The 22,167-nt window shown below is 38.9% G+C and overlaps 2 protein-coding genes across 6 annotated transcripts; one reads left to right on the forward strand and one right to left on the reverse strand.

Moving 5' to 3' along the window:
* Positions 1–1,392: 1,392 nt before the first annotated feature.
* LOC117296841 (rab-like protein 3) lies at positions 1,393–15,002 on the reverse strand. Of its 5 annotated transcripts, none has more exons than XM_033779917.1 (9): positions 14,951–15,002; positions 13,089–13,180; positions 11,546–11,663; positions 10,024–10,141; positions 9,234–9,378; positions 8,679–8,750; positions 5,571–5,621; positions 4,242–4,280; positions 1,393–1,998 (listed from the first exon to the last, which is right to left on the reverse strand). In XM_033779917.1, exons 1-9 carry the CDS (start codon positions 15,000–15,002, stop codon positions 1,924–1,926), a joined length of 762 nt encoding a protein of 253 aa, XP_033635808.1. In that variant the 3' UTR covers positions 1,393–1,923. The 5 variants fall into 5 exon arrangements, 3 of the variants coding, with proteins under 3 accessions (XP_033635808.1, XP_033635809.1, XP_033635810.1); XM_033779919.1 differs by having other exon boundaries at positions 1,916–1,998; positions 5,567–5,621; XR_004519802.1 differs by having other exon boundaries at positions 1,917–1,998; positions 4,162–4,280.
* Positions 14,776–21,064, forward strand: LOC117296842 (general transcription factor IIE subunit 1-like). The gene is made up of 6 exons (XM_033779921.1): positions 14,776–14,836; positions 16,003–16,168; positions 16,717–16,875; positions 17,759–17,947; positions 19,065–19,231; positions 20,038–21,064. Exons 2-6 carry the CDS (start codon positions 16,019–16,021, stop codon positions 20,660–20,662), a joined length of 1,290 nt encoding a protein of 429 aa, XP_033635812.1. The 5' UTR covers positions 14,776–14,836; positions 16,003–16,018; the 3' UTR covers positions 20,663–21,064.
* The last annotated feature ends 1,103 nt before the right edge of the window (positions 21,065–22,167 follow it).

Here is a 22,167-nt window from a genome sequence, read left to right on the forward strand (position 1 = left end):
TCCCTCTGAAGTAGCGTAGATTTTGAGAAAGAGGTAATTTCTCACTAAATTTAATAATAAAAGGCTTCTAGCTAGAAGTCTTTTATTATTATCTTAAGGCACACAAATTCTTCAAACAAGGGTGTTTTTTCTTTCATCATTTCTCGCAACTTCGATGACCAATTGAGCCCAAATTTTCACAGGCTTGTTATTTTATGGTTATGATGGGATACATCAAGTGAGAAGACTGGTCTTTGACAATTACCAAACATGTACCTTCCCTTTGAATGACAATTTTCCAAGGCAAACAAATTGGAAATCAAGCTAAAAGGGCAGAACATCAGGCGTTGGTCTTAACACCGCTTTAACCAAGGAAAACCCCTTTGCTAAATGAAAATGGCCTTGCAATCTCAAAGATGAAAATGGCCTTGCCATCTCATCAAAGATGAAAATGGCCTTGCCATCTCAAAGATGAAACTTCAGACCTGAAAAATAACCTTGTGATTAAGTATACAGGCCTGAAACTTTGTTCTTTAGAGTAAGGAAGTTTTGTTTCTTTGTATAAAGAAAAATGTTGATTTGTCCTGGTGCCATTCAAGGTACATCAAGGCAATAACCAGGCCCAATTTCATAGAGCTGCTAAGCACAAAAATTTGTTAAGCATGAAATTTCTTCCTTGGTAAAAACAGGATTACCAACCAAATTTCCATTTGTTGCATATTTCGTGTTACTGGTATTCAGCTGTTGTTTGCTTATCCTAGTAATCCTGTTTTATCAAGGAAGAAATTTCATGCTAAGCAAAATTTTGTGCTAAGCAGCTCTATGAAATTGGGCCCAGGTTACCAGGGACAACTGCCTAAATTGCCTCTGTAAAAAGTATCAGACCTATGTTTAAACTTTAAAAAATAAAATATAGCACAACTAAAGGTTGTTTTTCTAGCAGGCACTAGCTTTTGCACCATCTTCTAATACATGTATAACAGATCCTGCTTTACGTAGAACATATTGCACAAACTACGATGTATTTTTGTTGGAATGGGCAAAACGAATACTTTAACTTTACATTGCTTTTAAAGACACTGGACACTATTGGTAATTGTCAAAGACTAGACGTCACAGTTGGTTATCTCAAAATATGCATAAAATAACAAAACCTGTCAAAAATTTTGGCTCAATCGGTCTTCGAAATTGCGAGATATTAATGAAAGAAAAAAAAACCTTGTCGCACTATGGTCACACGAAGTTGTGTGCTTTCAGATGCTTGATTTCGGGACCTCAAATTCTAAATCCGAGGTCTCGAAAACAAAGTTGTGGAAACTTAATTCTTTCTCGAAAACTATGTCACTTCAGAGGGAGCCGTTTCTCACAATGTTTTATACCATCAGCCTCTCCCCATTACTCGTCACCAAGAAAGGTTTTATGCTAATAATTATTTTTAGTAATTACCAATAGTGCCCACTGCCTTAAATGCATAACAAAAACATATTGTATGCTCAGCCCTGCAAAGTCATCTGCTGAGCAGAATTGATCAGGAAGACTGTCATCTTTGCAATAGCATTACATTGTTAATTGTCTGGTTCAACCCACAACCACTTCATTCTCTTTGCTCTGATTTGCAGTTCAAATCCTCCTATGTAGTGAAATACACAACCGATGAGGTATAAATAATCTTGTTTATCATTATTGTATTGCATTGTTGTTTTGTCTTCCAATCTTGAGATGAAACTGTTCCTCAGCAGCAAGGATTTTGATGATGAGGTTCCAAAGACGTCCCACAGTATGTGATCAGCGTGAGCGAGCCAGTCATGCTGGGAGAAAATGGCGCGGCGAGATCGATCACCCATGGGACTGAGGTTGGTACTTGAGTTACTGTCCCATGGAGGTCATTGTCAAGTGACCATCATCTAGCTGGATGGCAGAGAGGGTTCTTTCACAGAGAAGATGTCAGTCTGTGTGAAGGTTTTTCATGAATTGTGGAGTGAAGGGTCGCCGTTTCTCTGTGGGACTACCAACTGGTTGCTGACAAAAAAGAAAGACAAAAAAAAGTGTTTAAAAAAATGCTTATGTAAAGGCGAAAAAAAAACGACAAAGTTACAAAGTAATGAATTAATCTATATGTATTGCTCTGGTAGATTGTGGTTACTACAATTGAATATCCCTGAAGCATTACTAAAACATTTAAGGGTCATAATTTCCCACTACTCCATTTCCCCAAAGTCTTCTGGTATTATTTAACAAACTATTAATGGATAGGCCTAAAAAGGGTCAAATATATACCAATTTGCTTTGACGGGGTTAGCATGGTCCCATGTGTTGTGTAACGCATGTAAAAGAAACCAGTGCACTTATTAAAAAGAGAAGGGGTTCACCCCGGTGTTCCTGGCTGTGGCTGTTTTAAGCGCCGTAGCACCTTGTAAACCCTTAGAAGGTGCTAAATAATTGGGTCTCACAATTCATCACTGCAATAACCTATCTTTCTGAAGGTTTGTATAATTATACTCAGCGCCTTGAGTACCTTGTTTGGTAGATACGTGCGCTATATAAGACTTTGATATTTTTAATCTATAATACTTAACTACTGCAAGTATACTTTGATTGCAAGTTTATTCAGAATTGGCAAATAAGGTAACAAGGGTCACACTCTATTCTACATTCTATTTAGATTAAAAGAGTCCTTACTATTATTATTAATGTTGTAATTCTCTCCACAATTTCAATAAAATGTCACACACACAAACAACCTAAAATATCGAGAAGGCCAGACTGGGGAGAAAAATCTAATTATTCCAAAAACATAAAGGTCCAGTCTGCGGAAAAAAATGATTTCTAAAAGAATCAGAAAGGCAATACACACAGGGAAAAAAAAACGGATAAAAATTACACAGATAATATAAGCAATTCAAAAACTGTGTGATGTACATGTTAAATTAAGGAGAAAACTGTAGACAGCTGCTTTGAACAAAAAAATACAGAGATAAGGTAAAGTATGCAATAGAGAAACTGATGTAGACATTGTTGCTGTCAGCAGAATCTCTTTATTTTTTTTGAATTTTTGTTATGCATGTCGCCAGACACACAAGGCCTGAAGGCCACTTCAAGGTGTGGGCTACAATTATTTTTGCCCAGAGGCCATTGCCACCTACTCCTAGGGCTGAAACAGGGTTGCCCCCTTTTACAGTCCATACAAATGTAGGCTTGGGTATCATCAATTCGAAGCCTGGGCGGTAGAGCAGAAAGCACTACCTCCCCAATTTTGGGACATAATTTATACTCCCAATAAGCGGAAAAGCCATTTGCGAGTTAGGTTTGAATAATGTCTGGTACAATGACTTGTACAATGACTTGCTGGAAAACAAGTTACCGCTTAAAATTCAAGTTTCATTTTTTTAAATTTATTTTATTCAACATACAACGGTGCAAGCGCCAATTACAAATTCCTCAGACTATAGAGGCAGTTGCTACCTCACATAATTCGGGGCAAGCTTTTGCTTAGTTACGTAAGAAACAGTGAACACCCATGGATACACTTTTCTGAATGAATGTGTATGACACGGTGGTATGGTGGTTTGCTCATCTGGAGGTTGCCGATTGCTGCCCCGGACCACTTGACATAGCAACTGTCTCTATAGTCAGAGGAACTCAAATTTAAGCTATAACTTGTGCCTAGACAAGTCATTGTACCAGACATGATTCAAATCTAACTCGCAAATGGCTTATTGGGAGCAGAGGTTCTGATCGGGGTATACATGTACAATGTATATAGAGGTGATGAAGCCCAAGAGATATTAAAGAGCAGGTCACGTCTTAGAGTAAGAAATGAGTTTTTCTCCAAGCGTGTAGAAAACAATTGGAACAGCTTACCATCACAAATAGTTAATGCCAAGTCATTGAACATTTTCAAGACTTTGCTCAACAGACATTTGGCCAACATTCCAATAAAATTCGAGAACTGGTATGACACTTCAAAGTGGTGCACAAATAGACCAAGTCTAAATAGACCGAGTCCGACAATCCGTAAGTATTCCGTAAGTATGTGAGGTATTCTAAGGTGCTAAAGCCAAACAGGTCAAACCAAGAACGCTGTGCAAAAAAAGGGAAGATGGGGGGGGGGGGGGGGGGAGGCAGCATGCCAAGAGAAGGGTGATGTATGTGGGTCACACAATCGTCAACATCACCACTTACAACATAGGGATGGTGGTGACCCATTAATTATGCGTGGGTTGTGGTGGGGGTCACCACGGATGGAGGGGCGTAGAACACACCTGACTAGAATCCCTTGAGAAGAAACGTCTCTCGATCACCTGAAAAGAGAACAGAAAGGGGGGAAAGGTAACAATTTGCCGTTCTTAAACATCCGATGGCATCTGAAAAGCACTTACTATAAAGACACAAGTATTAATATACATGAGGTGGCTGGGTCGGCGTAATGGTAACTTTTCCTTCCACTTCAAGGACCCAATTACTGGGTTCTTTTCCTTCTTTTATGTACAATCCAAAGGACCAAGCGTCTTGTTCAAGGACACAAGTGTCAAGATCGGGACTCGAACCCACACTCTGCTGATCAGAAACACTAGAGAGCTTGAGTCCAGGGTGCTTGACTGCTCGGCCAAGACACAACACTATTTTTCAATGTTTATCATTTTTAAACAGCATGAACATGTAAAAACATTCTTGACAGAATCATAAGGGCAGACCCCTTTTCTTTAATGATAAGCGTACTGGGTTCTTTTCCGTCCTGTCCGAAAGACAAAGTAATAATGGTGAAGTGTTTTGCTTAAGGACACACAGTAAAGAAAGCTTGTTAGACATCAAACATGGAAAATTCAATTCTTACATCAAGAACACTTGAGCAGACTCATTGAGGATATTTAGTATGTTCTCAAAAATGCAAACTGTTTGTGGTTAGTCAAACATTCAGAAGAAATCAGCAAAACAATCAAGCAAAAAACTCTATAATGCAAACAATCCTATCATGTATCAAGTAATAAACCATACGGGAAAACCGGATTGTATTCAGGTCAATACATGGATGGGGGTCAAACACGCAAAAAAGCAAACTCAAGTTCTTGAGTTTTCTAAATAAAAACTGTCCAATCAGTGCACGCATCTCACTAGCAAAACACAGCAATGTGCAGCAGAGAAAATTAAAATGATTCAAAGAATAAGAGAGGGGAACAAAATTAGAGAAGAAAATGTTGCTTCAGCGAAATGTTAGTAGGGCACACATCACAATGTTAAGGCATTCAAACAGCTCACACCGGCCCAACTTCATAGAGCTCCTTAAGCAGGTGGTGGTGCTTAACAAATTTCCTGCTAAGCAAAAATTAAGCAGGATACCAGTCACAAACGGTACATGTGGCATCTCAGTTTGTCTGGTAACCTTTTTCTGGCAAGGAAAACAATGTATGTTTGTGCTAAGCTACTTTTGTGCTCAGCTCTTTTTAAGGCTTGTGTACGGCATTGCTTCAAAAACTGTGCCAAGATTGTCGCTGGTGTTTTTTCATCCTTTGCGTGCTGATCGTGCGTAATTTGATCATGCATTGTGTGCTATCGCGATTCCAAAACCAGAGTGAGAGAGGCAACTTACAAACCTTCTGTGGTGAGTCCCTAGCAGGGTTAGTGTAGAAGCGTCGATATATCACCTACGGGTAGAAGGGTTTCCAGGAGGACAGGGAGCAAGGGAGAGAAGGTGTTAGAGAAAAGCAAAGAGGAGACTTGGAAATGACAGAGATGAATTAGAGATGAATTAGTGGCTCTGTTAAAGCCATTGGACCCTTTCGGTAAACAGTGTTGTCCAAGGCCCACACTTTGTGTACCACAACTTTTATATCAAATAACAAACCTGTGAAAATTTAGGCTCAATCGGTCATCGGAGTCGGGAGAAAACAACGGAAAAACCCACCCTTGTTTCCGCGCGTTTCGCCGTGTCATGACATGTGTTTAAAATAAATCCGTAATTCTGGTTAACGAGAATTTATATTGTTTTGCTGTTTTCTCAAAAAGTAAAGCATTTCATGGAATAATATTTTAAGAGAAGTCTTTCACCATTGCCTTTTGTAAACCCTGCAAGTTATTTGTAAATCTGTGAACTTATTTTTTTTTTCTGAACCGAAAGGGTCCAATGGCTTTAAGTACTGGTATTGTAATCGCAAGTTTTACTTGTACATGTACTGGGCCCAATTTCATAGAGCTGCTAAGCACAAAAATTTGCTTAGCATGAAATTTTTGCCTTGATAAAAAAAAGGATTACCAACCAAATTTTTGTTGCATATTGCTTGTTACTGGCATTCAGCTGTTGTTTGCTTATCCTGAAAATCACGTGGAAATTTGGTTGGTAATCCTGTTTTTACCAAGGCAAAAATTTCATGCTCAGCAAATTTTTGTGCTTAGCAGCTCTATGAAATTGGGCCCTGGTGTGTACTCTCTTTGTAACAGCAACTTAATTCAGGGCTTGAATTTTACTACACCGGACCGCAAGCCTGAGGCCGAACAAGTCTAGTAAGAACTGTATGGCAATTGAGTTCAGGCCTGTAGGCTTTGTTTTTGAAAGGGCAAGGGCACCAAGGCATTCTTTCCTTGGTAACGGGCACCCTATGAGGAAATTGTAAATTTCTACTGGAGCATTTCAAGGGCACCAAGGCAATGACATGGGGGCGATCGCCTTCGTTGCCTCCATGAAGTATCAGGCCTGTGAGTTCACATAAACTTGTAGCTGATTATTTTAAAGTTAGCAACTTATGCATTTAGTTAATATTGTTTTTATTATTATTAATATTATATGGTCATTTAAACCAAGGAGGCCTCATAATGTGAATTTAATCACTGTTGCTGGCAAGCCTGAGGAAAACCTGTAAACAAAGGGTGCTTGCTCTGTAAACAAGAAACATCACCCGGGTAAACCCCTACTCTTCCACGATAGGGGTTATTCTGACCAATCCTAGTTCACAGGACCTATGGCTTTATGTCCCATCCAAAGGACAAAGCAATTATGGTATGGTAAAGAATCTTGTGCCAAGACCCCAGCCTCGCTAACATGGGCAGCGCGCCGTATCGATACCTCTCGTCACTAACCCCTGGGAGGTATGTACTGGGAAACAACTCTGATTGGCTAAGGAAATTGGTTATGCATTAGATGTCAAGTGCAGGCGCGCAAAGTTTTAAGATATTTTTATGTTGATCACACCCGCGTTTTTTATAACAGTAACACGTTTTTTTTAAACATTCTATAAGACAAAAGACATGCGTGCGCGCGTAGAAAACATTCCATAATGAATATGTACGCTCATTTATGGCTCATTTAAATGTGCTAGCATATATCACATTTAAATTTGCCAATTCCAGGGGTTATGATCGAGCAAGGAATGCTGAAAAAAAATGGCGCGGTGAGATCGATCTACCCTGGGAACGAGTTTGCCAAGACCCGGACTCGAACCCACACTCTTCATATCAGAAACACCAGAGCTTGAGTTTGGTTCTCTTAAAAGCTCGACCTTGACACCACATAATGTACACTGCATGATGTAAGTGCATTTTTTCTCGATTGAAAAAGTGTTTCTTTAAATAATTAAACCAGATAATAAAGTCATAAATCAATCAATAACCGCGAAGAGGTAAAAATGTTGGTTTTGAGCCTTGGTGAAAAAAAAAAGAACGAGAGAGAGAGAGAGGGGTGGGGGTAATGAACAGAAAATTGAAGTGTCATGCTGCTTAGAAATTAAAGGGAAGGTAAACGTTTGGAAATTACTCCAAAAAATAAATGAGCAGAAAAATTTACTCTGTTAGAAGCAGTGGCGCACTGCAGCTGTTGATAATGTAGAAGATTTTTAGAAACGATTCCCTTCAAATAAATGTGGTTTTAATGAGAGGGAGTCTGCAGGTAAGCTTGGGCGATATCGATTTATTTTATTCACGATATATCGCCGACAATATATCGCGATATTCGATGTAATCGCGATTAATTAAATTTGACATCATCAGTCTTCAAACTCCAAGTAAAAGTTGTAGAAGAGACAGTCATAGCATAAGAGAGGTGTTCTAATGACCTATTCTTCTGGTTTTACTTCAAACCCATGGGGTGCAAGATGTCTAAGCTAGCAAATACATCGCGATATTTAATCGATATCGCGATATATCGATATTTCGATTAAAACCAAATCCATCCGATATCAAAATCGTTTCCAAATTAATATCGCGATATTCGATAATATCGTGATATCGCCCAAGCTTATCTGCAGGAAACATTTCTCAGATTGTGTTTTCCAATTATGGATTTTTCTTCCTGCTGGGACAAAGCCACTTCAAATATTCGGCAATATCTCAAAATTGCTACTACCTTTTGAAATGAAATATTCACTGGTTACTTTTATTGTATACATTTATATAAGAGAAAAAAAAAACTGAACAGTTCTACAAAACCAAAGACATACTTTGTAGAATCAGAAAATAAGGAAAACTAAAATATCTCTAATACAAAATTCCATTAAATCAATCCATAAAAAAAAATAATGGATGTTTTGGGCGAAGAAAGAAAACATTATTAGAACTGAGTATGACTCATACTCTGGATCAACGTTCCTGCACTTCATAAACTATCTAGCCCTAACGTGACAGTCTCCCTATTTTGTCAATATCGTTGTTCGGGGTGCCAGTCAGAAGCCATACATTTGCCTAGCGACCTACAGGTTTACAACTCTCTTTACCTTGTCGAAGAACCTGCTGAGTTTAACTGCGTTGGTGGATCCTGGAGCTACGTGTCTTGCTAGGGTGCAGTCCTGCATGGTTCAAAGAAAAACACAACATGATTTTATTTGGGTTTAAAAACACAAAACATGGCATATATATAATCCAAACACCATTTACAAAACATGGCGTAACAAAAATCAATAAAAGTCAAGGTAAGCCGGATATAAGGAATAACCTAAAAATTCCATCATTAACAATTCAAGCACAATCATTTAGCAATGCAGAAGTTATCACAGAAGAGAAGACACATGAGACATACAAGGTTTAAAATACAGAACAAACATTGATATTAAATACAAATCTTTGAACACCTGGAATGTTGGATATTTACAGATAAAAACTATCACAAAGGACAAAGATATACACAAAACATAATCTAGTGTGAAATATTGAAAAAACATATTCATAGAATTCTAGATAAAGTTTGAAAAGTAGATTTGTTATATATCTATCTGCTCTACAGAGTGGTGGAACTAAACCTTTCAAAGTATTTGCTTGAATAAGAAACTTACAAGGTTAATTTCATCAGCACCACACTCCTCAGCAATGACAGACGTTTGTAGCTTGGTTTGTCTTGTTGAGTCTAGTTGATCATGTTTTGTGCCTACTACTAAAACTGGAATGCGAGTGCCTGCAAACTGCTCTGGGTCGTACTCACTGCAACACATAGCAGAAAACAAAACATACAAAAACATAGGTGAGTTTTGCATCACGGATAAAGAATATAATTGGTTTCTAACATGTGTAATAAGTACAGTATACTCAGTACTTTCCCCGAGTTCGGTGACAAAAATCCACATGCGAATCACTCGGGTGGGAATCGAACCCATGACCTTTGTTTTGCGAGAGCACATGAAATACCACTAGACAACCGATCTAGCCCGGTGGTGAGAGGTAGTTCGACTCCTATGTGTTAGCAGCAGGTACCACAACAATTCAATAAATTATTTTTAACCTTTACAACGATGTGTTTTAAACACTGAATACTCATTACCTTCCCGAGGTTTGGATAAAGTTCATTATATGTACTTCCATTCTGCAGTTTTCAAAAACTTGTAGAAAACATCCCATTAAAAAAATGTTTTGCTTGAAATTACTTTTAACTGATTAGTTTTAATCTTGTGAGTCAAAGCCTGCTGTTTGAAGACAGTGAAAACATGGTGAGGTTATTTTCCCACAATTTTCTATACAGGTCTTTGACAACAACCAATGTTAAATATATAAGTGCTTCAACTCATGTTTACAAAAGGTTGCCGACAATGAATGTTTGCCAAGCTTGTGTGAAAGAGAGAAACATCTTACCTTGTACTTGTCCGACTTCTTGTGCCATACGTCGACTCCCTGCTTAATACTTCACTTAGCCATAACCGTAGGTTGGAGTGAGATTTCCTATTTGTAAGGTCGTGCACTAGAATAATACCTGTAAGTGAAAACAAATATTTGCTAAGTACTAATGTTTGAAGGAAAAATACAAAATTAGTTGTTTATTCCCTTAATTAGTCTGATACTGAAAGGTCAAGAGATGAGAAGTCGCAAAGGAATGAATAGGCCTACTACTAATAATACATGTAATTTAGTGATTTATATTGCGCCAATTCCATATAGTGTACACAAGCACATAACAAAATAATTAGACAATGACTAAAATGCTAACAACTGGTAGAAGCAAGGAAGTACCACAATCCCCATTCCCCCCCCCCCAAAAAAAAAAAACACCCTTACAGGACTTCCCAAACAGATGATGTATGTTCTATCACCCCCATTCTGAAACAACTTCACTGGCTCCCTATCTCTCAATGAATCATCTTCAAGCTGATGCGCATTGTCCACAAAGCAATTAATGGCAAGGCTCCCCACTATATTTCTAAACTTCTTCAAGTTTACACTCCATCCAAGGAATCTTCGATCAAGTTCCATGCTTCTTCTCATTGAACCCAAGTCTCGACACTCATGGGGAGACAGGTCTTTTTGTTCAGCCGCGCCACGTATCTGGAACTCTCTACCACTTAATCTTAGATCTTGTCTTTGTACCACAACATTCAAATCTCTTCTCAAAACTTATCTTATGTTACAGGTTTTCAAGGAATAATTTAGTTGTGTCTGGTCAAGAGATGAGAAGTCGCAAATGAATGAATAGGCCTACTACTAATAGTACATGTAATTTAGTGATTTATATTGCGCCAATTCCATATAGTGTACACAAGCACATAACAAAATAATTAGACAATGACTAAAATGCTAACAACTGGTAGAAGCAAGGAAATACCACAATCCCCATTCCCCCCCCCCAAAAAAAAAGCACCCTTACAGGACTTCCCAAACAGATGATGTATGTTCTATCACCCCCATTCTGAAACAACTTCACTGGCTCCCTATCTCTCAATGAATCATCTTCAAGCTGATGCTCATTGTCCACAAAGCAATTAATGGCAAGGCTCCCCACTATATTTCTAAACTTCTTCAAGTTTACACTCCATCCAAGGAATCTTCGATCAAGTTCCATGCTTCTTCTCATTGAACCCAAGTCTCGACACTCATGGGGAGACAGGTCTTTTTGTTCAGCCGCGCCACGTATCTGGAACTCTCTACCACTTAATCTTAGATCTTGTCTTTGTACCACAACATTCAAATCTCTTCTCAAAACTTATCTTATGTTACAGGTTTTCAAGGAATAATTTAGTTGTGTCTGTTTTTCTTTGTTTTGTTTGTTTTTGGTTTTTACTGCGCCTTGAACACCCAGCAGGGTGGATACGTGCGCATTACAAGTCTTATTATTATTATTATTATTATTATTATGAAGACGCTTTCTATACTTGTCCCTTACCATTTACAGGGTTGTAGAATATATGTCTACTGTTTGCATGATTCACTGATCCTCCAATGTCCCAACACTCAACAAAATAACTCTTTTGCGCCGGCGTCCCTTCCTTGTACTCGTGAATCTGCAAATTAATATTATAACAAAGTCAAAGGCCATGAAAAGAAAACATTGTTTATCGACCCGTCCTTTCCAATTTCTGCAGACTGGGAGGGAGGTTTCACTATTTAATGCCTCCTGATCAGTCAATGAACTGCATGGTCGGTGTGGAAGGAGATTCTGTCCCCCCTGTGATTCAGTACCCCCCCCCCTCATATGGCAAACTGTGTATACCCTTCTTCTGATAGCGCCCTCTTTTGAATCATTCTCCTCCAGCTCATGAAAATTTCCCATATGGGGGACAGAATTCCCTGGGACACATGCACTAAATGAAAATTTTTTTCTTTTTTCAAACATGAGAATTGACTAGAGTGGGATTCGAACCAACGACCTCCGGATTAACGTGCCGGCACTCTACCAACTGAGCTATCTAGCCCTATATTGGCGCCAATAAAGGGCTAGATAGCTCAGTTGGTAGGGGCGCCGGCACGTTAATCCGGAGGTCGTTGGTTCGAATCCCACTCTAGTCAATTCTTTGTTCAACCCCAAAAATCATTTAAAAATTTACCCAGTCAGTTTCCCTTGTGGTTTATATATTGATATCTTTTTTTCAAACAATAATTTTGGAGACCAATCTTGTCTTCATTGGGTTGGTGGAAGATTCCAAATCAGCCTTCCAAAGCTCCATGGTGAGGTCTTCCTACTTTCTTTCTTCTTTGGACTTCTTTGAAATAAGTAAGGATATTTCTGGTTTCACAGTGGCTAAAGGCAGTGGACACTATTGGTAATTACTAAAAAAAAACAAATTTGCATAAAAACTTACTAGGTAACGAGTAATGGGGAGCTGCTGATAGTATAAAACATTGTGAGAAACAGCTCCCTCTGAAGTAACAAAGTTTTAGAGATAAAGGTAATTTTCCTCAAATTTGATTTCGAGACCTCAGAATTAGATTTTGAGGTCTCGAAATCAAGCATCTGAAAGCTCACAACGATCGTGTGACAAGAGTGTTTTTTATTTATTTCATATCTCGCAACTTCGACGACCAATTGAGCTCAAATTTTCACAGGTTTGTTATTTTATGCATGTTGAGATACACCAAGTGAGAAGACTGGTCTTTGACAATTACCAATAGTGTCCAGTGTCTTTAAACGTCTCTTTTGAGTGTGGTTCTGATGGAACTGGTGGACTCAATGTTTGGGACAATTAAAATACTCTGTCCGTCGTCGTCAGGAGACATTCTTTGGAACATTTGTTCAGAGTGTCTCTTGTTTTGTAAAAAGCTGAGCTCTGCCATAAAAAATGGCAATTTTGGATAGAAAACTCAACTGCACTAACGGCCTTAAATAGTACTGAACCGACGATGTGTTTTACAAGTGGTTTGTAGGAAAATATCACATCAAATGATTGATTGATTTTATTTCTTCTAAACTCAGATGAATGGGAACCCACCTTAACGTCAACAGCTGCTCCTATTGTCCAACTGGGGTATAGATTTGGCTGTCCACGACAGATCAAAGTAACTAGAGATGACTTGCCTACACCTAAGAATTGTAAACACAAAAAGTGGAGTTTCATTTTTTGGAAATATGAGGATGGAAGTAAGACCTTAATAAAAACGTCTGCCAGTTCAAGGCGCAAGGAGGGTCTGATTTAATTTTAATGGCTTGCTTTTAGGACGTCACACACAGTGTTCTGTGCATATGAAGCTCTTAAAGCACATTATTATTTCTACGGGACGTAAGCGTAGAATTCTGTGGTAAGCAGAGCCATGACATTGACCCAAGGTTAAAGCCATTGGACCCTTTCGGTACAGAAAAAAAAAAAAAATTCACAGATTTACAAATAACTTACAGGGTTTACAGAAGGTAGTGGTGAAATACTTCTCTTGAAATATTATTCCATGAAATGCTTTACTTTTTGGGAAAACAGTAAAACAATATCAATTCTCGTTAACGAGAATTACAGATTTATTTTAAACACATGTCATGACACGGCGAAATGCGCGGATACAAAAAGATGGGTTTTCCCGTTATTTTCTCCCGACTCCGATGACCGATTAAGCCCAAATTTTCAGAGGTTTGTCATTTGATATAGAAGTTGTGATACACGAAGTGTGGGCCTTGGACAATACTGTTTACCTGAAAGGGTCCAATGGCTTTAAATCTGTGGCAAAATATTACGAAATAATGTTAATGTTAATGAAACAAAGGCTTCCTGTTGGACAAATCTTCCTCCATCCATGACCATGAACAAAGTTTTTAGCCAAGTACAAATGAATAGGCCTATCAGTTCTGGAACATGGCCAAGCCGTAAAATATTGTTTTTAAACAACTTCAACAAGTTATATACAATTATAAAACAAAATTTGACTGATTTCTGTATACATAATCCACCACCTTTTCAATAATATTTACAAAAAAAGGAACATTAATTTTTTAGTAAATAAATGCTTTGAAAAAGCGTTCACATATGGCGCCATATGGCCCAGGTTGGACTCCTCCGTTGCAGGCAGTGGCACTGCTGCTGACTAACGTCCTACCAGGGCTAATGGCGCCACTACTTTTTCATTCGGTATGAAATATATAAGTTATAACTATCTACCTCAATGAGATATCCCTTTTTTGTAAAAATTAGTAAAAAAGTGGTGGCGCCATACGGATACGGAAAGTTATCCAATACTTTTTTACGTATTTATGTAGAATATTGAATAGGTTAGCTTAGCCTTAGTTTTCACTTTACGAATTAGACCTATAGAGGCTATCTATACTATTACTAGGCCTATATATTTACAAATGAAAAAGTGGAAGCAGGATACGGAAATGGGATAACTTTCCGTATGGCGCCACCACTTTTTCACTCATTTTTACAAAGAAAAAGGGATATATCAATCGGGTAAATTAGATACTATATTAATTCATATCGGATGAAAAAGTGGTGGCGCCATACGGAAACTTTTCCCGGAAATGTTTCCACACTTGTTTTAACATTCTGAACATTTATTCATCCCACTTACTACGCAATAACAAATTACCGACTTAAAATTTTATAGACACTTTCCTTTTTAATAGGCAGCTACAGTACACACATGTACATAGCAAAGATTATAGCGCCCTCACTCGATAGAATAATTCTACCACAGCGTAGCAAACGGTGTAGATACACGAAATCCTTACGTGAATTAAGCACGCATTTTCCAGGTAAGAGAATGGTTAAAATGTGTAAATTTTTCATAAAAATGATGGAGTATTATGTGGAGATTGTTGTAAATGTTCTTTTCACTGAATTGGATCGGAAATACTTAACAAACTTACCTGAATCCCCTACGACAACCACGCGTACTTTTTCCAAGTCGACGGACGCCATTTTGTGTACTGTGGCATGAGGAATGGTGCCCAGACGTTCATTGATTCAAGACGCATTAACTTTATGTGCACCAGACTAAATCGTAAATTTACGATCATCACAAACATTCATAAAAGTTTATTGTTTTTGTGTGTGAAATTTCATTTCTTTGCTACAAATGACATTGTTTATTTACTAATCCTACTTTTAACAGGATGTAACCAATAGCTCCGTGTTAGGTCTCATACAAAACTTCACAAATTAAAGCCTAAAAAGGTGGTTATCATGAAATAAAGAGTTTAGCAGACGACACAAAAATTTAATTGCCAAAAGACATGCATCTTTATTCTTTGTGCATTTTTTTGATAACAATGTTTTATAATTGTTTGGTTAATATTCTACATCTACGGGAGTTCTCATCAAAGCCTGTTCAGCATCTAGATGCATGAATAGTGTGTGGTGCTAACTTCCAAGTTCCAGCAGTGAACACTTGACTTACAATAATTGTACTTGTGTTGTTGTTTGACGGCAAGTAGTAGTAGGACCCGTTGTAGGTATTGTACTGTAGGGTAGGCCTATGGGTTATTTAGCAGTGATTGGTGATTTGGATGTTGAAGTGAAGTCAATTTTCCCAAACATTTACTACATCAACCAAGATAAATTGAAACATTGTCCATTGCGTGATTAGGTTTTACAAATGAATCATGATTTAATAACATTGTTCTTTCTCTATGGTTGAAAGAATGAAAGAAACAGGGAATCGTTTCAGTATCCGACTGCTACATTTTCATTCAATACGAAATCAAATAAAATCTGATTTTCCTAACTAAGGTTGCTTTTGGTAACAATGAATAAAAAAGTTACAGCCGGATACAGATTTTTTTCTCCAGGAAAAGCAACGGATATGACACATTGACAAACATGCGTGCTTCTGTTAACAAATTCTTAGTTGATTTGCACAATTTGAAGCAAAATAGTTATCAATTGTCGGCATAACTTTTGATTTTTGTATTGTTTACAGGATCACCTGACACAGAATGAATGCAGGCTCAGCGATCTCCGAGCCGACGGTGCTGACTGAGGTGCCAGATGAGCTGAAACGCTTAGCGAGATTCATTATGCGCGGATTCTACGCCATTGAGCATGCGCTTATTATAGACATCCTGGTGCGCAATCCAATTGTTAAGGTTGGTGAGGGGAACTACAATGTGTCTCAACTCCTTACAAACTCTAGTAAATTTTATGAAAACCCTAACTCCATTAGGTGTGGTAAGACACTGTCCCTAATATTCCGATGTTTGAAATACAGATGGAGGGATGAAAAGGTTTGATGATGATGCATTTTTCCCTTAGTAAAAAGTACCTCTTTGAATTTTAAACAAGGGACACCATAGCCCAGGTTGGACTCCTCCGTTGCAGGCAGTGGCACTGAATTTTCCAACTTTTCAACATACAGTGTACTGTGAGTGATTTCTACTCAATGGGGGCATTTTTTTTTTTGGGGGGGGGGTCATTATACCAAAGTATAACCCTACCTTTAACCTTTAAGTGACCATTTCACTTTCCCTTTTTGTGTTGAAACTGATCAATGGGCACTTTGCAGACAAAAAAGTTTTGCAGGACGATTTACTACCATTACCATCTCGTCTTTTCTTATAAGAAGGAGGCTTTCAGACAGAAATTTCTGTGTAGAAAGTTTTTCATTTTTCTTTTTTGCGTTGAAATTAAATTATAGGAGGATGACATTTCTGAGTTGTTGAAGTTTGACAAGAAGCAGCTGAGAATCTTTGTGAATCGACTCAAGGGTGACAAACTGATCAAGCAGACGATGCGTGTAGAGACACAGCCAGATGGGCGCACCAACCGACACAACTACTACTTCATTAACTATAAGGTGATTGCTAGCATGAATATTGGATTCTTATATAGCGCTCAGATTCGACACTTATAGTGACCCTCATGGTGCTCCAACATTGTTACCCCTGGTCACTGGTAAATTTATTTCATCTTTAAACCATCTCAGCTGTTCCGCTGTCAAAGTTATGTTGCACATCAAGCTGAATCAATCACAAGAACCATCTTTACCCATTTATCCATTGGTGAAGAGAATAATAATTACAATAATAATTAGCAAGTTTTTATATAGCGCTTTGCACACCCGAAGGGCGTCTCAAAGCACTTCCAACATTTCCCCTGATCACTGGGCCTTAAATCATTCCTTATACCATCTTAGCACCCTGGGAAGTATACAGCCTGTGCAACAAATATGCGCTACTCGGCTAAATCAATCACAAGAACCATCTCTGCCCTCACAGGTTCCCATTTACCCCTGGGTGGAGAGGAGCAATTATAGTTGAGGGTCTTGCCACAAAACAGGAACTTTGGTTGGAATCCCTAAAAGTGGGTCCTGGCCCTCGCAGACCTGTCCCCCTCCTTTTGAGGTCATTACAAGGTACCCCTGTATTTCTGAGGTGTTCCCCTGATGGTTTAAAAGTGCTACCAAACCCCAAATGCTGCTTTGACCAGGGCCCAATGTCATAATACCTGAAACTGTACTTGAAGCAAAACAAATTGCTATGCACAGTAAAATCTTGCATCGCAAAAGTTAGTAGGTTACCATGCAGACAAAGTAGCATATATTTTACACTTCTGCGACTGGTATCCAAGATCATTACTTGCTTAGCAGAGAAATTTGATAAGTAGGCTCCATGTTTTATTTTGTGAAAATGTTATGTCAGAGGTTTCATGATCAATACTTGTATTATATTTTACAACAGGTCTTTGTTGATGTAGTAAAGTACAAACTGGACAGAATGCGACAGAAGATCGAGAACAAGGAACGAGACTCCACATGCAAGACGCTGTTCAAATGCCCTCATTGCCATAAAGAATATAATGAGTTTGATGCTGGTAACCTGATGGACATGCTTACTGGATTAATGAACTGCACATTCTGTGGGTCAGAGGTAAGAGCTAAATAAATAGTAGAAAAAACAGAATTATATAGCGCTTAATACTGCCGTTTCTAAGTGCATTATAAAGCCATTATACACTTTCGGAACAGGAACAAAATTAAAAGTTCACAGATTTACAAATAACTTACAGGGTTTACAGAAGGTAATGGTGAAAGACGTCTCTTGAAATAGTATTCCATGAAATGCTTTTCTTTTTGAGAAAACGTTAAAACAATATAAATTCTCGATATTTTAAACACATGTCATGACACGGTGAAATGTGCGGAAACAAGGGTGGGTTTTCCAGTTATTTTATCCCGACTCCGATGACTGATTGAGCCTTCATTTTCACAGGTTTGTTATTTTATATATAAGTTGTGATACACGAAGAGTAGGCCTTGGACAATACTGTTTACCGAAAGTGTCCAATGGCTTTAACCTGAAGTTACAAAGAGGTGAGTCTTCAGTAGAGATTTGAATGAGTCAGTAGAGGTAGCTGAAATGATACTGAGAGGGAGATTGTTCCATAGTGATGGATGGTGCAGCTGAGGTGAAAGCTCATTGACCAAAGTGAGTATAGACGATGTGACCTCTGACGTCACTCGAAAACCATAACATGATTCGCGCGCATACAGCCGGGCAAAATGTTTGGGTTTTGGCAGCCAGCTAGAAAGTTTATGCAATCTTACCATGACTCCGCGTCTTTTTGCCCGGTGAAACATAGCGTATCCAATGTTTTGTCAAAAGAGGGCGGTATGAATGTAAACATAGGTCACATCGTCTATAGGTACGTGGACCATTTCCTAGTTGATATTGTGAGTTGTATGACAGTGGCAACCCAAATCAGTTTAACGTAGCCCTCACCTTGACGTGGCCTCTGGTCTTGTGATGTTAGGGGATTTCTCATAATGATTGAAAACTAAAATAAAAACACCGAAGGATGGAGCAATGATGGTAAAGTGTCTTGCTTTTTAAAAGGACACACCTGTCAAAACTGGGACTCTAACCCACACTTGATTACAAACACAAGAGCTTATTTCGGGTGTGTTAGACTTCTTGGCAGTGACACACGAAAGGTATAAAAACAAAGAATATAACTTTGTTCTTTGCTTTTATGTGTGTTTGTAAGGTGCAAGAGGACGAGAGTGCCGTCCCTAAGAAGGATGCCTACATGCAAATAGCGATCTTCAATGAGCAGATGAAACCAGTCTTTGATCTTCTGAAAGCTGTAGAACACGTCAAGTTATCCAAGACACTCCTAGAGCCTACTCCATCGGCAGCCAGTGATAATAAGAGGTACAAGTGGCAATACGCTGGGTTAAGGGCACTGGACATGATTGGTAATTGTCAAAGACCAGTATTCTGACTTGGTGTATCCCAACATATGCATAAAATAGCAAGCATGTGAAAATTTTGACTCAATTGGTCATTGAAGTTGCAAGAAAATGCTGAAAGAAAAAAAACCACCCTTGTTGCACAAAGCAGTGTGCTTTCAGATATGATTAAAAGGCTTCTGGCCAGAAGTCTTTTATTAGTTTAGTGAGAAATTATCTCATTCTCAAAAACTACGTTACTTCAGAGGGAGTCGTTTCTCGCAATGTTTTATAGACCATGTGAATTTTGTTTACAATAAGTGTGACCTTGTACATTCTTTGAGTATTCTGGCAGGCACAATACTGCACAGGTCATATGGGAAAGTTGACATTTTGTGTTATAATTTCCACATAAATCCAAGAATTATGAAATTAAAAGCTGGACTAGTTTTGAGATGTGCCCCCTTTCATCATATCAAAAGTTGATAAGAATTAGACAGTGCAATCTCCATAAAATATAAGATTTTATGACTTCTTCCATTAGGCTGTGTACAAATCATGCCTGCAGGAAGTCCAGGCTCTGTGGCTTTTTTGTAAACATGTGATGTCACAGGTCACATCGTCTATACTTTCAACAGCTCTCTCTTATATATACACTGTGTATATTTTGAGTACAGTGCCTTTAACATTTGGGGGAAAAGCCACTAGACTGCAGGGCTTGTAGCTCAGAAACCTTACTGCACCAGAAACAAAAAAGACTTACACTTCTAAAACCATGATTTTTTCCAGAGCTAATGCCAACAAAGCCGGTGCTAACGGTCCACACAACGCTTGGAGTGGCGACGCCTCCCGCAATCTTGGCTTTGAGATGTACGACCAACAGATCACCATCAACGTGGGCGAGGATTCCAAGAGCAACCAAGCGGCAAAAGTCCCGACCAAAGAGCGCCCTGTCTGGCTCATGGAGAGCACCGTAGACGGTGCCGTCAACGAAACGAGTGAGATCTCCGGAAACCTCCGTTCTCTCCAAGGCGGAGCATCCTCATCATCTAAAGCATCCTCAAAGAACAAAGAGAAGGAGGAGATCATACGCGCTCTCTTGGCGCACGAGCGCAAGTCAGGAACGCAACAAGCCGTCATCCCTGGAGATCCGAACAGTGATGCGGAGAGCGACGCAAGCGCGTCAGATGATGAATTCATCGGAGCGTCAACCTCAACCCCAATTACACATACGGTTGAGATGGACAGCGGGGATGAGGATGATGAGGAGGAAGAGGAGGTGATGGTGATGGTCGGGGGTCGACCGGTACCCTTCCAGGATGTTACCGATGAACTCGTTTCACGAATGTCCCCTGCTGAAAAAGAGGCGTACATAAAGAAAGGACAAGAGGCATACGCTGCTATGTATGATTGATGAAATTTGAAATCTTGGACAAAACTATTTTATTGCCATTTTGTAAATGGTGTTGTATCACAATTCTGGGACTAATACTTACCCGCCTGACTGGTCACAAGACATAAACACTGTTCGTGCCTAAGCCCATGTAAGGCACTACAATGTACCATAAACATTTATTGTTTACTGCTAAGCAGGTAAAATATTTCAGAACAATTTCTACTGTTGGAAGGAGCACCTCAATCTCTTTATCTTTAAATGTTGTTGCTCTCCAAAAATGTGAACTACAAAGAAAGTTGGTCATTAATATTTTTGCTAATTTCTAGATACTGTATCTCTTTGTTTAGCTGATATTTGTACTAACCAACTTCAGAAAAGTAAATCTAGGCTGTAAATAAAATACAAGAAAAATAACGAAAACCCCCTAGTAATATTTTTATACTTTATTGGATTAATGGTTTGAGTCATGTGCGATATTTTTGTTTTGGTGACCACAATGCTTTCTCAGATGGTCAAACCAAAGGATAGAGGCCATCTAGACCCAACCTCGTTCCCAGGGGCGATCGATCTCACCGCGCCATTTTTCCCAGCATGCCTTGCTCGATCATAACCCCTGGAAGTGTAACTCCAAAATATCCAAATATAAGGGATATTACAATTAGTTCTGTGGTTGATCCGTTCTGTGTTAGGCGTTAGTCGCACACACGCTGGATGCGCTGTGTGTAATAAAAGTCATAAACTTGCCTTGGGGTTCAGTGTTGCGTGACAAAACAACGTGTTTCGGCGTATAGAGCTTTTTGAAGATATTTTGCACGTTTATGATAGCCAATCAAAGACACGGATCGGAGTTTCCCTCCCAGGGGTTAGAGACGTACGCAGAGCTAGCGGGTGATACGGCGCGCTGCCCTTAGCGAGGTTGATCTAGACCCCATGAAATACTTGCATTAAAAAAATATTTACATATGCCCAATGGGCAAGTCATCGGAGTGTGGGTTCCAATCCTTTACTACATAATACTATAATGTGTACCTGCGAGCGTAGAGCTTGATAATGTGTATGCAAAAGCCACTGGAGCACCACCACAGTTCATGGTTGTATACTCCCCAGGGAGCAAATAAAGGTTAAAGGAATGTTTTTGGCCCAATGACTTTATTGTGAGATGTGCTATGTAAGAACTAGTTATACTGTTATTATTATTTTTTATTATAGTGTAATATATCCAATCCGAATTCTGCGCTTGCGATCACCATTCTTTGCTAGCTGTATATGCGAAGAATGAATAGTAATATCGACTCTTATATAGCACAATTCCAAAGAATGATCATTGTGCTTCAAATTTCAATCCTTAGACCATTTCAGCCCCCTTGGGAGTAAACAGCCTGCGTTGCACAAGTTTATAGCGCACTGAGCTAAATCAATTACAAGAACCATCTCTGCCATCACAGGCACCTACTTATACCCCTGGGTAATGAGAAGCGATTATAGTAAAGCGTCTTGCTCAAGGACACAAGTGTCATGACCGG

The sequence above is a fragment of the Asterias rubens genome, chromosome 11 (assembly GCF_902459465.1).
Source record: "Asterias rubens chromosome 11, eAstRub1.3, whole genome shotgun sequence".
NCBI lineage: Eukaryota > Metazoa > Echinodermata > Asteroidea > Forcipulatida > Asteriidae > Asterias > Asterias rubens.